The sequence below is a fragment of the Protopterus annectens genome, chromosome 3.part1 (assembly GCF_019279795.1).
Source record: "Protopterus annectens isolate FY-2018-M chromosome 3.part1, PAN1.0, whole genome shotgun sequence".
Classification (NCBI taxonomy): domain Eukaryota; kingdom Metazoa; phylum Chordata; order Ceratodontiformes; family Protopteridae; genus Protopterus; species Protopterus annectens.
In genome coordinates, this window is record NC_056732.1 from 1079120748 (window position 1) to 1079137568 (window position 16821).

The following is a 16821-nucleotide window of genomic DNA, read 5'->3' on the forward strand; positions in this document are numbered from 1 at the left end:
TCAGAAAGTGGCTGGCCTCTTTTGAACAACAATTCAGTCGGAGGGCTTTTCAAATAAGAAGAACCAATTTGGTTTCTTCCCCGTATGGTTTCAACCACCTGGCCCGTCTGATCCGGGGTGAAGAGAGGGTTCTGGTCCAAAGGACCAATCTGTCAAAGGAAAAAACTTCAAAGACCAATTCACATAAGGTTCAAGCAAGGCACCCTTTATTAACTTGCAGCAAGGAGACAAAGCATGCTGGCAGAATGGTTTGTCTGAACATTAATAATTAGTATGGCATTTTTATACAGTTCTTTCCATGTCACACAGAAATGTTACTTCTACTGCTGACGTAGTTAGACACAGCTTTCTATACTGTCCTACAGAAAATGTTGCTAGACTAATTGCTGACTAGTTAAGAATAACTGCTGGTTTACAAAACATTTAAGAAAAACAACCTGGCCTTGGGACTTATTTTAGCCCGCCACAAACTTTTAATTCTTCAATTGTGCAGTTCTAATATATGTGTTACATTTTGCCTAGATTCAAGGTACATTTCTAGCTTAGGTACAAGTAATGCTGACTACGGTTTATACTTTCAAGCATCCATTGTGCTCCTTATCAAAGCTTCTAACAGCTGTGTACTTTCTCATGGCATAAGCAGAAAATCAATAACTCTTTGTTAAGTCTCATGACACTAGTAGAAATGAAACACTTCTTGTTATTTGCTGACATTAGCAGAAAATAGAATGCTTCTTGTTAAGTTTCTAATAGCTGTGCAGATTCATGCAGTGTGAACAGAATAAATGTATTAACCCTTTTAAACCTCGATGCACTAAGCATGCATATTACTAATACATATTTTTCTAACACCTATTCAATGGCTGACAATAGACCTGATAGAAACACATATACACTAGCACAGCATCAAGATACCATATGCCAAATAAATTCTATGCGACAACACTGTAATTTTAAGAAGCTAGTTTATTATTTTTGCCAGGTATACTGTATAGAATAAATCAGTCTTAAGGACCGCATATCTCCCATGATTACACAGATCACATTAGAATCTGAAGGCCTTTTTCTGGACTGCCACTGCATATCTTCCGTGACTGCATACAGCATAAGAATATTCAAAGATGTTTTTGTAGAAATATATTGTACTAAATCTTGAAATGAAGTTTTAGGTCCATGCATATTGCCAGTTCATGTTCTGTTCCAGTTTCCAGCTGTACAATGACATTGGCCAATAGACCCTATGACACAACAAGAAATTATATTACATTGCATTAAAATCTAAAGAAACATTCATGACTTCTCAAAAACAAAAGCAAATTAAAGGAGTAACTTGAAATAAGTGACTCTCTGTTAGATGGAGTCATCAGCTAAGCAGATTGTATAGGCAATAGTTCTAGTGTCCACTATAGGTTATTACTGTGTCCTAAAAATAAAATTGCTTAACTGCTGTGAAGAAATGATGTTATCTTTTAAATGCAAAAGTCCCAATAATAGCACAGAAATGATAACATGATTTCCGTGACTGGCTCAGCCAGGTTATTGACATCTACTTGAAATCCTTTGTGTGAAAAGAGTTCAAAGAAAAACCTAAACTATTTGAATATGCATATATATCTACTCCTTGTGAGTCAGATGTCCATATTAAGAAACAAGATAATATATTAGGATATACCTTTCATATGATTCCATAGTCATCTGTACATTTGGAATGTAAGCACCAAATGAAGCCTAATCTTTTACAGTTTAAAGTGACAGCATATATCATTCTCCTTATTTTAACAATAAAGTTTTTCAGTATTATACTACATGTTTATAACATTTTCAGATTCTCAAAACTATTTTTCTTGTAAAATATATAAATCAACAAAGGAAAAGATGTGAAAAAAGCATCATAAATGAATCATCAGCTGGTACTGATGTTCATGAATTAAAATGGCAATCACTCAGTCAGTCACTCTATCTATCATGAACTCTGTGTGTGTGTGTGGGTGTGTGTGTGTGTGTGTGTGTCTATATATATATATATATATATATATATATATATATATATATATATATATATATATACACACACACACACACACACACACAAATATATATAAACACACACACACACACACACACATATATATATACATATATATATATATATATATATATATATATATATATATATATATATATATATATATATATAAATTATCCACTGTCTTACTGGATTTTAGACTTTTTCTCAGGAAACTTAACCTCAAATATCTACTTAAAGATACAACAAGTGACCACTATGACATCAATGTACCAAGGAATAAAATCCTTTACAATCCCATGCTACAAAGTACATTATCTGCTTTTCTTAAAGTGTGTGATCTAGACTTTAGAGCTAAAGTTGATGAATAGCATTCTCACACAGCTGTCCTTGCTCTCCAGATGCTCAAGAGCAAGATGCAAAGCAACCGCTATTTTGCATCCCCAGACAGAGAAAACTACAGTGAATAGGGAGTGACCACAAGGAACTGAGGGAGTGGATGTGGCAGGAATTGGGGGAGAAGATGACATTAGACCCACAGGTACCCACAACTCATCCTAAGGAAGATTGTCCCATTTTTAACTTGTCCCCTTCATCTTTTACACAGCCCACCTGAATGTACTAAATAAAGGGTTTACCTTCATCCCAGCTCAAACAGCTGAATTATCTACTGTCTTACTGGAGTTTAGTCTATTTCTCAGGAAACTAACCTCAAATATCTACTTAAAGATACAACAAGCGACCACTATGACGTCAGCGTTCTAAGGAATAAAAGTGTTTACAACCCCACGCTACAAAATACATTAACTGCTTTTCTTAAAGTGTGTGATCAAGACTTTAAAAATCTCCTTACCAACAAAAATACCAGTAAGTGGTTTAATCTTAATACCCAGGAACTAGAAGCACTAAGAGATCTTAAGGACAATAAATCCTTACATATTATGAAAGTGGACAAAGGCACATGAGTTGTTATCATGGAACAGTCTATGTTAAAAAAATAGAAGCTTTGCTTGTTAACAATGACTATTATAAAAATGTCTCTCTGAAAGAAGTGTATCATAATTTTGCTTTAATTGATGAGATTTTACTAAACTTGCATATGAATGGCAAAATTACTATTGACGTATACCATTTTCTGTCCATAGACAAACCCAGCCTAGGGAAGCTGTTTGGTATCCCCAAAGTCCACAAAAGCACCCTAGATCTACTCTTTAGACACATAGTTTCCAGCAAAAATACCAAAACTGAAAACTTTTCCAAATATACTGACAGCAAGCTCAACCCCATTATTCAATCTATGCAATTCTGCCTTAGAGACTCATGGGTCTTTTTAAATGAGCTGCACAAACATCAAGTCACCCCAGCTGACAAGTTATTAGTTACCTTTGACATTGAATCGCTCTATACGAGCATTCCCATTCCGAAGGGCTCGAGTTAACTAAGCTCTTCCTTTCTAAACACTCCCCCTTAAGCAGGGACAGCACAGACACCCTGTGTGACCTGATATCCGTTGTTCTCAGAAACAACTTTTTTCACTTCAATCAGAAAGTGTACCAGCAGCAAAAAGGTGTAGCTATGGGGTAAAGAATATCCCCGGCATATGTGAACATTGTACTGAGTGCCCGGGAAGCTGAAACCTTAATCAATTTCCCAGGCTTCAAAAAAACTCAGCTATATCATCACTATATAATCTTTTTCATTAGGCAAATCTGTTCTCCAACTTAGACAAGAATGAATCTCTCTGTCACTCTCCCTTCATCTGTACTATATCACTTCTGCATTATTCTACTTGTATATCTTGTAATATTGTCTTTTCTTACTAATGCTAATATCTATTTTCCATTTGCCGCATAACATTGTATGTGCTTACTTGTAACTCATGTAATTTTTATGTTATCTGCATAAAGTTTGTTACATTTTTATTTTTTTTATTTTTATTTTACATTTGATGACCGGGCTAGTCTAACTGGATATATGTCCATTTTCAGTAGAGGCCCGGGGAGAAAAGCTCCACTACAACATTATTCTAAAATTGTAACCAAAAAATACTACAAAGGAGTAACATATTTTAAAAATTAAATTTGATATAGTGACTAGTAAAAAAATGAAATATTCATTGCATAAGAGAATATAAAATGACATGTTTATAACAGGATTTACATGTGTAAAGGCAATATTAGAAAGTTAAAATACAATTTAATATAAAAAGATAAAGACAGGTTGAAATTTTTTTTTATCTTCTTCCAGGGATGCATGCAATTGTGCATGTGAAGATGGTGGAATGAGGAGGAGAAAAGGAGAAAAAAAGAGAAAAAAAATGTAGACAGGATTAGTACGGGGCAAAGCCGTTGTAAAGATAGGTGGATTCTTAGTTGCTTTTTGAAAAGTGGTGTGGATTCCAGGGATGTTAGTTTGGTAGGAAGCTTGTTCCAAGAATTTCCAATGCTATTATTGAAAAGACAGTTTCCAGATTTGTTGTTATATTTAAGTGTGGCTAGTAGTGACTTATTAGCTGAGCGTAGGGTTGTTAGGTTTTTATAAGGGCTAATAAGGGTAGAGAGTATGGGTGTATTTGTAGGATGATACAGGATCTTGTGGGTAATAGTTGTTGGAGAAGAATTGGTTGTGTGTACCTTTTATGTTATCTGTATAAAGTTGGTACACTTTCTGTATGTAATTGGATCTTTTCCCCCAGGCCTCTGCTGAAAATGGGTTCTGTCTGACCCAGTTGGACTATCCCGGTAAACAAATATCAAATAAATAAATACATTTGGCAGAGTACCAGAGAAGAACTTGATTCCTTCATTCAGGAGTTAGCCAGTAGCATACCTTTCCTTAGATTTAGAGTTTCCTGTATAGGCACGCTTGCACACTTCCTAGACAGAGAAGTAACACTGGACAAGCAGACTCTCTTCTTCAGATCCAACATTCATCATAAAGAAACCTATAGAAACAATTTCCTTGAGTTCACCAGTCAGCACCCTAAGTTTATGAAAATTAATGTCGTTAAAGAACAATTCATTAGACTTTCCCGCACCATCAGTGTTGACAAAGTAGTCTATCATGAATGCCAGTTTCTAAAAAAACTCTTTCTGGACAGAAACTTCTCTGAAGCTCTAGGTGACAAACTACTACTTGAAGTCAATCAACACAAAATCTCCAAATTCAAACCGATACTTAAAGTCAGTTTTCAACAACCCGATAACAACCCTAGCACCAGCGATTTAATTTTAGTTTCCCTGTCCCCATTAGCCTGGACATGTTTCAAATTAGAAACTTCATCTGTAAGAACTGGTACATCATCCAGAGCTACAAGGACTTGGGCACCACCCTGGGAAGCAATCCACAATTTTGTTATAAGAAAACCCATATACTCAGACACAGTTTCGAACACCATCATGAATCATTGCTTAGACTCATGGAAACTAATACAGCTCTCCCCAAAGGCATGTTCAAATGTAACAACTGCATTTCCTCCAGATTTATACTCACCTGTGCAGAACTGCTTTACACACTGTAACTATACAGTAAGGCTATGTGACCACTACGATTGCAACTCTGCTAATGTTATGTTATTTTTGCCGGTATTTATTGCCATTGTAACAGCTTGTACATTGGCAAAACCATGAGAAAACTCTCTGACAGAATTAAAGAACACTGCAGAGCCATGAGAAACCAAGACACCAGGAATGCTCTCGTTAGACATAGCAAGACATGCATAGGCTCACTAGGATTTAAGTTTTTAGTACTGGAAAAAATTAACAGTTTCATGGGGGATGTTAATAGTCTCCTGGAAGTCTGAGAACTGAAGTGGCAACTGCTACTTAATGCCGAGGACCATCCAGGCATAAATGAAAACTTGAACATTAAATGTGCCCTAAGATGGCACAAATAATAAATTCCTTCTCACTATAACCCACCAAATTGTATCTGATGTCATTACCTACAGTTGTTTGTCTTCTCAAATTGGTCAGTTTTCCTTATTTTTAAATGCTGGTGGTTTCTTTTAAATTCTGGAGGTTTCTTTTGATTGGTCAACTTATTGCATTTTAGCACTGTAACTAACACATTCCACTTTATTTCTGAAGAAGTTCTACAACAATAAAGAACAAAAGCACTCAAAAAGTATCATCTGTTCAGCCTCGTCTTTCTCCTTGGTCCAATGGAGAATGGAGTTTCTTCTTAGTTTTTATATATATATATATATATATATATATATATATATATATATATATATATATGTGTGTGTGTGTGTGTGTGTGTATAGTCTGAACCGGTCTACATAACTCTTCTTCTAATAGGTACCATTAGAGCCTATACTACTGCCCATAACTCCATTCAGTTTTAGGTGAGTTTGAGATGGAAATACCAAGTATGCTTTTGGGAGGTGTGAGAAACTTCACAGAGACATGGAGAGAACATGTAAGCTCCTCATTGGCTCTGGCTGGAGTTCAAGTTCGAACACTGTATCTTGCAAAGACCTTAAGCTTTACAACAAATGTGCCCACAATAGCAACTCAGTTGCATGTTTCTAAACTGAACTTCTAATGCAGCCAGAATAACTGATTTAATGTCATGCCCCTGTATCTCACTCACACACACACATACACACACACACACACACACACACACACACACACACACACACACACACACACACACACACACACACACACACACACACACATAGTCAGAGTACGTCCCACTGCAGAGTTAAGATTCGTTATTTAAAAGTATATTCAAGCACAAATGTAATAAAGTCAAATATGACTGCATTAAAAATTCACTCAAGGGCCACAGCTGAATGCTAGGGCAAAAATATTAAATTTATCATTAAATCCTTCATAAGATTGTAAAAATCCCAAAACCAACAGGTTAATTAAAAATTAAGGGGCATCTTATGAGGACTAGCAAAAGCAAGTCTCTTCCAAAAAAAAGCTTGTTAATCAATGTAGCATAGTATAGCAACTATTTATAAACTCAAATGCTATGGAATAACTTACCACTCCCACAAGAGGGGAAAACATACTGGACCTGATCATCACCAACATGGGGACTCTATGCTCCAGACCAGAAGTGTATCCCTCACTCAGACCATAAACTAATCTCACTGGATATTCACATCCCAACCTCACCCCCTGCCCAGAAAACCACAGTGAAAAACTTCTCTAAAGTAAATTTCACACTCCTCAAAACCGAGGTGGAATCCTTCAAAGCCCCTGAGCCTGTGGAAAATACGGCCCAGACCGCAGAATCCTTTATAAACTCATTCTATGAACACCTTCAGGAATGCATGGATCATGCAATCCCAAATAAAACCAAGACCCAATCCTCCAAAGGCAGATGTCCTGTCTGGTGGACCCCAGCCATAAACAAACTATACAATAGAAGGAGGAAGCTACTACATGATAGAGCAAAATCCCAAAAAAGGAAGGCATCTCTGATCAGTATTAGCAAAAAACTATGGGCACTCATAAAATCGTCTAAGGCCAGCTTCGAGAGAAAAATTGCACAGGACACTAAGGATAATCACAAGGCTTTCTTTAGTTATGTTAGGAACCTGGGTGGGAATTCCCAGATATGCTCAGAATTACTCCAAAATGACAAAAAATACATCAAACCCACAGACATTGCCAACATCCTAGCTGACAGGTTCATTGCAAACTCCCCCCCCTCCCCACCAAAAGGGCAAATATCTATCCCAGCAGAGTGCTGCCCCCCTGACATCTCAGATGTTCAGGTAAGAGCCGCCCTCTCCAAAGCAAAAAACACAGCATCAATGGGACCAGACGGTGTCCCGGGCTGCGTCCTACATGAACTCCAAGAAGAGCTAAACCCAAACATAAAACTACTGTTCAGTCTCAGCCTTACTACAGGATATGTACCCAAAGAGTGGCATACAGCAACAGTGGTCCCGCTCCACAAAGGTGGTGCCTCAACGGATCCTGGAAACTATCGCCCCATAAGCTTGACTAGCTTGGTCTGCAAAGCTATGGAAAGGATCATCATGGACCTCATAAATAAAGATAATGGGGACCTACAGACACTGGATCCTACCCAGTTTGGCTTTGTTAAGAGCAGATCCTGCCTCTTAAATCTGGTCGATTTCTTTGAAACAGTCACCAAGGCCACTGACGAGGGGAAGGTGGTCCACACAGCCTACCTGGACCTCGCAAAAGCCTTTGATACAATACCCCACTCGGGCATTATAGATAAGCTCACCAGCTTAAATATAAACCCCTATGTCACTAGATGGGTTGCAAACTGGCTCTAGGACAGAACCCACATGGTTAGAATTGCTGGAGCCATGTCAGACTCCAAACCAGTTACAAGTGGTGTCCCACAAGGCTCAGTCCTGGGACCTCTCTTATTCGGTATATATTTCTCGGAGGTACAGGCCAACACAGAAGGACTGTGGCTGACCAAGTTCACAGATGACTGCAAACTGGGTGCCATAATCGACTCTCCAGCCAAGACAAGCATCCTCCAAAAGGGCCTCATAGAAACAGACAACTGGTGCCAGAGCCATGGCCTCAAGCTAAATGCCAAAAAGTGTATAGTCATCCCCTTTGGAAAAAATAAATTGCCCACAAATTACCACATAGGTGGTAATCCATTAAGTACAGAAGAAGTAATTAGGGACCTGGGGACCCAAGTTGATAGCAATCTCTCATTTGACAACCACGTGGCCAAAGTGGTTAGAAAACCATTTTATATAGCCCACCTAATCATGAAGGGATTCACATCTAGATCAGGGGAGGTCATCGTACCTCTTTATTCATCCCTCATCAGGCCCATAATTGAGTACAATGCCCCTTTTGGGATGTACCTTACCAGACACCTGCAGCAACTGGAAAGACTGCAAAAGTACCTCACCAAGATGATCAAAGGGCTCAAACAGATGCCATATGCTGCCCAGTTAAAGAAACTCTAGCTCTACTCAGTGGCATACCGCCTACTCAGAGGTGATCTGTGCCTGATGTATAAAGCCATGTCCAACCCGGAATTAATGGACATGCTGCACTTCAGAAAATCCAAATCCCATCAAGCTACGTGCTCGAGAGACTTGAACCTCAGCACTGAAATAAATAGGACATGCTGGAGGGACAGATTCATAACCCAGAGGCTCCCTTCACTCTGGAATAAAATCCCAGTCCAGGTTAGGCAGAGTCCCTCATTGACTCTCTTCAAGAGGAATCTTGATGAGTGGATGGGAGATAGTAGGTTTACCCCGGGTATCACTTCTGTGTCACTGTTAGACAGAGGCACAGTATACTAACCTCGAAAAAGGGCATAGCAAAATTAATTTAAAATGGGTGGTGAAAGCCAAACACACTCTGGCTAGGCTTATAAAAGCCCTAGGGCAGATAGCCTAGTATGAACCTATGAACCTATGAACCATCCAAGATGAAGAAGTGTTGGATTTCAAAAAATCACAGATCATCTCAGTCATCATAGTACTGATCAAATTTTATAAACTAGCAATAAACATCCAAATTCTCAGGAACATGTATCCATAAAACATATTGTTTTCTCTAATAGAATGAAAAGGCAGGAACACTGGAGAAGCTTTAAGACTTTAAAACCTTACTTGTTTAATTCAGAGCATAATTTTATTAAAATCAATGAAATATAGGATGTTTGGCCCCACAAGCAGCATAAATACAAGACTCTTTGAAAGTGCTTAAAAGTTCAAGGATGGCACAGCTAAAACAAAATATATAAAAACTCAATATTAAAGCCAAATACAAAACGTAGCAAAATGAATCTACAAGTGACAATAAGCGCTTTCGTCTTTGTATTTGAAAACTTCCTCAGATGGTTAAAATCATCAGCCAAGCCCATTTTATAATCCAATGGATAAATGAATCTCAGTCATATGACCAATAACCCCTTTATTCAAAAAATGTCATTGCTTACTAAACAGTGAGCTGCCCAATAAATATGTACATTTTATAATCCAATGGATTAACAAATCTCAGTCATATGATCAAGGAGCCCCCTTATTCAAAAGATGCCATTGGTTACTAACCAGTGAGCCATACAATCCATACATAATTAGCTTCTCAATCATTCGTTGCCTCTCTAATGCTTTCAATTTAAGTAAAGACACAATACATACACATTCATTAAGTCCTGGACTAGTAACAGCATTTAGGTGCAATTGCCAATGCAGTTCTAATTTCTCCAAATATAAATTCTCGTGCCTATTTCTTGTTCTATGTTCTAGTTGATCAAAAACAAAGAAGTGAAAAACATGATTAGGATTATAAAAACATGTTTTGCTAAGGTGTTATTTACTTTCTGTTTTTTTTACCTTATACAAATGTTTGTACACTTTGTCACAGAGGTTTCTTTCTGTTTTACCGATGTAAAAGCTAGGGCAAAAGGAACACAACCCACAATACACAACTTTAGTAGAATAACAGTTGTAGAGCTACTTTATTTTAAGAATGAACCTATTCACCTGAAGTTCTTTAACCTGCAGCATGAATTTGCAATAGGGACAGTTCCCGCATTTAAACATGTCATTTATTTCATCATATGTCTTTTTCCTTCTCTCAGATATCATTTTCAGATTCATATCCCACCAAAAACTAATTTTGGGTATGGTAGCCATTACATCCTTCATTGTAATGTCATGAGTTAAAATACACCAATTCTTCTTAATAATATGTGCAATTGAAAAACTGTCCTCAGAAAAGTCATAATAAATGAATTATTATATTCATTGTTATTGATTGTCTTAGCCGTTGTATTCAGTTGGATTGGGTTATTCAAGAGTGGAGCAAAGTGATTGTTCTCACATATATTCAGTACTTCCATCATGACACCATGGACGAATGTATTTGGATATCTACATTTAAGAAACATATTTTTCAAAAATTCACATTCATCCCAAAAATCCATATCATCAGAAACCATACATGCGGCCCAGACAAATTGCTCTTTTACCACCATTTCTTCTGAGACAAAGGATGACTACTCAAAAAATGAAGAAAGCTGTTTGAATAGGTTTCTTTTCTGTGAAATTTAGAAATCAGACAGTGCAGTGCCTTATATATTATATTATATTATATTATATTATATTATATTATATTATATTATATTATATTATATCATATATTTTGTTTCGGCTGTGCCATCCTTGGACTTTTTGACTTTTAAAGACTTTCAAAGACTCTTGTATTTATGTTGCTTGTGGGACCAAGCATCCTATATTTCAGTGATTTTAACAAAATTATGCTCTGAATTAAACAAGTAAGTTTTTATAGTCTTAAAGCTTCTCCGGTGTTCATGCCCTTTCATTTGTTTATAGTTTGTGTCTTGAGCTCTGTATTCTCTAATAGAATTTCAGATTCAAACCGAAAAAGAGGGGGACAAGCAGAAGCCTCACCACAATGCTTCTTCTGCCACCATCATCAAGGTGTAAAACTAAAACCCCAAATCAATGGTTCAACTTAAGGAAATGTTGCAGCTATCTCCCACTCTTTTTTAAAAGTAAAAGACTTTAACAGCTGACAGTTAAATGAATTCAACAGCAGTTATAGCACAGACTAGATATCAATAAAGATCAAGTGAGGCACAAATAAACAAAACAAGAAACTGCTGTTCTACACAGTTAGACAGCCAACCCCTGCCATTTTGCCATGTTAATCAAAATGGTTAGAGACCAGGCTAAAAAAATGGGATAAACTGGAGATAAAACACACACAGATGGAATCAGAACAATACTGTTATTCCTATTTATTCTCTTCACTAAAGTATTGTTAGTAATTTTTGAACAGTTGTAGTTAAATTTTTTTAGGTATTAAACATTCAACTTGTCCAAAACTTTCAGATAAAGCCATTTTTGAAAAATAATCATTGATTGCTACTGCCATATTTGTACCATCATAAATAAGCTTTCCATTCTTAAAATGAGGACCTAGTATGTTTACATTACATTTGACTATAGATATAACCATAGAATGTTTTAATATTAGTTATGCTGCTTAAAGATTTCTCATAAATAATTGTTGATCTTCTGATTGATATTTTAAATATTACATGTCTTATAAATATTTTTAATAGTTTCAACCATATTTTTTAAATAAATGATATACTTTCTTTACTTTTTTTCTAGGTACTGTTATTAGTTTCTTATTCCACCAAGGCAGAAATATATACCTTAAGCCAACTCACCTGAATCTCTTAGTAGTAGTATGTAGTGAGCAAAGCATTTTTAAAAGCTTGCCAGCCTAATTCTGGGTTATGATTATATGATGTAGCTCAGTTTAAATAATGTATGTTCTTAGCAAGTTTATCATTACAAGTCATATACAGTCACATGTTGTCATAAGAATCTTCTGGGCATTTACATGAGTTTCTATGAAAAATGGAAAGTGGAGTGATCACAGTTATCTAGTAGATCAGGAGTTGAAATATTATGAATTTTATTTTGAATGTTAGTAAGTAACAAGTCAAGGGTATAATTGTTCCTTTTTGGAAAGTCAATCATTTATGCTACATCTCTCGATATAATAATATCGTGAAAATCATGTTTAGTGTTGGTATTAAAACCCCAGAAATTCAGCTGATGTTATGAAAATTAAAGTCTCCCAGTATAATTAAGTTATCCAAATCCCACTTTTCTGTCACATATTCTATGTAATGAGATTATTGTTCGGTATTCATTTTTTGCAATGTTAACTATTAATTATAAATAAACTTTGATTTCCAAAAAACGTTTAGTTCCACTAATGATGATTTCATGTGGGCATTTACCCATAATAACTTGGCTAGTAAGGAATCATCCAATAATATAGAAACCCCACCACTAGAAGTTATAGTGTTTACTCAATCAAATGTTTTGACTCCAGAAATATGTATATGGTCATACTGCCTTGCTTTGATGATAATAATAATTGAAGTATCTGGTTGGTATGCTAGAACAAAAAGTCCTTTATACACCTTCATCCCCACATCATGTCTGTGATGTTCTCAATGCCCACAGCGTAGTGTTCTGCACTGCATGGGCAGCTACAAAAAGTCACACTCCCCCAAGGGACCAACTATATCCCCGATCCTGTGGTGGGAAAGTCAGTCACTCAATCCTACCATTGCCAGCTCCTATAATGTTCATGCTGCTAGCTAAGTCAGGGTAATCTGGAAATCTAAGACAAAAGTCAGGCTTTCTTCCTCTTTTTTTAGACCTGAATTATTTCCATTATTTAATACTTCAGAGTTGTTCCTGATTCAACAGATCGTAGGCAATTACCCCTGTTTTTTTTTTAGTCTGCAAATGTCTGTATATATTTTCATTTTATATTACAGTTTATAAAATGTTTTGCAATGTGTTTAATTTACATTTGGTGTATGTTTTTATTTTTGCAGATATTATTTGTCAATTAATTGAAGTTTTTAATTTAGTCAGTCATTTGCTTGTTCATTTTTATATCCAGATAATGCATAATTTTCCCATAAACACTGATCATTGACTAGGAGTAATTTTTAGCTAATCTCCATATCCTTTGCAAGAGAACTGATAAAAAATAATTATTATACCTTGGGATATTTTCAGGCCATTTTACAGTTCATATGCTGCGGTAGCGTTGTCGCCTCACAGTAAGACGTTGTCCTGTTCGATTCTCAGCTAGAGCGTATTCTGTGTGGAGACATGCGTGAATGGGCATACCTTCGTTGAAGGTTGTGCATCAGAGCTGGTAACTCGCCATGTAAAAATCTGCTGCCAATCATTAGCGGCCCGGAGTTCCACTGTGGCGACCCCTAACCAGGAAAAGCTGAAAGGCACAACAAGAGTCTAGATTTTTTAAGTATTACTGTCTAAACCTTTAAAAAGTTTTAACATTTATATTTTATGGATATCAGAAGAAGAGGACTATCTTTCATTTCAGTCTAAAGATCTGTCAGAGGACTTATTTGATTTATCTATTTCAGTGGATATTAGATGATCAGTTTCTAAATCAGTTGCTACAAACTACATAATAAATAAAGCATATTATCATAAGCAATAAAGTTCTTGTATAGTCCATGCTGAAAATCATTTAATTAAAATAATAAACTCTTTCATCTTAACACAGCTCAATAAGACTTCATCAGATTCTATTCAATAATTATATATATTTATATTGAGAAAAGCAATCACATGACTGAAAATTCAGCAATAAAAGCAGTGCTTAAATGTCATAAAATTTCTAACATCAATTAACCCAGGTGGGACACACGCACTTAAAATCTGCCATTTCATATCTTGGTGCTTATAACATGCACTAGATATACATATACACACATATATATATATATATATATATATATATAAATAAAAAGTTTAAAAGTTTAAGGTAAATGTTTGTTGTTTGTTTATGTTTACTTTACATAGTCGGCATTCTGAAAGTCGATCATATGGTCTTGGCCATATGAAAGTTGACTTTCTGAAATGCTGACCATGTAAAGTAGACCCATATGTATATATATATATATATATATATATATATATATATATATATATATATATCAATATGTATATATATCAATATGTATATATATATATATATATATATATATATATATATATATATATATATATATATATATGGGTTCCGTTCATAATTTCAAAATACTGAAATCCCGAATTTCAGTATTTTGAAATTATAACACCGAAGTCTTGAAATCCCGAAACACCAGAAGCGTGAAATTCAAAATCCCGAAGTGCGGAGATTTTGAATTAGCGCTTCTGGTGTTGCGGTGTGTGAATGGTTAGATGTTAGTTCAGGTATGTATGTATGTGTAAGTATGTTGGTTAGGGGCTTTAGTGTATGTCAGTGTGTGTTGTGACTGTGATGTGTGTGTGTGGGGGACTGTGAAATGTGTGGGTGCGAGTTACTTTTGTGTGTCTGATTGCGCAATCTTGGAGTTAGTATGTATAAGTAGGGGGGTCTAGGTTTGTCTGTGTGCTTGTGGGGGGAAGTTGTCTGCATGTTTATGTGTTTGCTTTATGTGTAGTGTAGGTTCGGGATTTTGAGTTTCGCTGTTATGGGTTTTCGGGATTTGAAGGTTTTGGCTATGTAATTTCAAAATACTGAAATTCGGGATTTCAGTATTTCGAGATTTCATAGTGAACTCATATATATATATATATATATATATATATATATATATATATAGATATATATATATATATAGATATATATATATATATATATATATATATATATATATATATATATATAAACAAAATCAGTGTCTTTACAACAAGGTAGTCCATAAAACATTGCTTTGACTCAAATGAGAACTTTAATAAAATAGTAAGACTTAAAAAACTTCCAAGAAACTTATAAAACCGCCAAATAAGTGCTTTCAGGTACAAGATTACCCTTCATCAGATCTGACCAGGAAAGTCCAGTTCAGCACTGCCAATTTTCATCAGAGGACAAGAAAGAAAACCTCCACAAAACTGCATAAATATATAACTAGTAAGATTTTTGCAGTGGTGTTTAAAATAGGTTATGAGGCAATATTTTATGCAAGCAAATTCAGTGATAACAATTATACAATTATATAAAAAGAAGCAACAATATATTTTCAAGGTTGAAAACTGTTATGTTGTGAATGTATGGAAGTTATGGTTAGCATTGAAGATGAGATATAGATGAGATAGGGAGAGAGTTAGGGGATGAACAGACAGAACAGAAGAAAAAAGTGGTTAGTGTTTTATTTTGGTGGATGGAGAAAGAGTTATAGCTAGGAGATGGATGTGAAAAGTATAGGGATGCAGATGATTATATAGATGGGTTCAGAAAAAGAGTATAGAATGGAGAGGAGTTTTGAGTTAATGCACTGGAAAGGACCATGGGAAAACTTGCCTGGTAAGCAGGATGAGCACAGCTAGGACTGGTTTAGATGCTGTCTGAGCTAGGTCTTGAAACTCTTTACCCTTCCTTTCTGTTTAATATGAGTAAGAATATTACAGTGGTTTCGACAAGTAGTGCGGGTAGAGGGAATTTTCACTGTTGTATGATTTACTGATAGCTAATAGAACTTTATTGCTAGAGTGAAGGTCTCTAGTAGATGATTAGAACAGTAGAATGTTTTCTAATGCTGAACATTTCTAAAGCGAGTATAAGAGCTTGTGAGCAGTAATTAGTTGTGACTAAGTTAGTTTGGGAGTTCAGGACAGTTCAATTGTTTTAATGCCAGGCAATGACATGTTTTACAAGAAAAGCTAGTTGAAAATGTAGCTGCTTTATAGTAGGATGAGACAAGCTTAAATTTATAAGTAGTGTTGATATTTATTAGACTAAGGGAAACATACAGTACTGTCAGAAGAAGGTAGGTTGATGCTAAGGTAGTTCTTATAGTGTCTGTCAAATACTGATTGGTCCTATAGAAGGAGCCATAAAGGCTTGTAGTATTTGTTAGTCAGACTTAAGGTTGTCATTATTTATGGTTCCTAGTAGTCCGGTTTGGCTTACTGTTTCAGTTATTATGTTGTTGCATGAAGTATTGGGAAATGTATGCTTCTGGTTCATAAATCCACAGGTAATTACTAGGGTAATGGCACAAGAGCTTTTACAAGCCTAGCCAATAATACCAAGGATATGACAGTATTATATGTTAATTCCCTAGATATGGAATGGGGTAGTATCAGGGTAGTGGTTCTTTGGGTTTTGGAGCCCTGAGTCATTTTACAGACTGCCTCTGTCCATAAGAGACACACACAGTATCCTGGGAGTGAATTAACAGTTCCTCATCCATATATCTAAATTATTTTTGAAGAGAGTGAGGGATGGGCT

General features: G+C 35.7%; 1 protein-coding gene across 1 annotated transcript in view; it reads right to left on the reverse strand.

The window, feature by feature from the left end:
- Nucleotides 1-948: 948 nt before the first annotated feature.
- LY96 (lymphocyte antigen 96) overlaps nucleotides 949-16821 on the reverse strand; it is a 382527-nt gene continuing 366654 nt past the window's right edge. Inside the window, exon 5 of the mRNA XM_044067219.1 lies at nucleotides 949-1238. Coding sequence (XP_043923154.1) covers nucleotides 1146-1238 — 93 coding nt within the window. The 3' untranslated portion in view covers nucleotides 949-1145. The remainder of the gene's footprint in view (nucleotides 1239-16821) is intronic.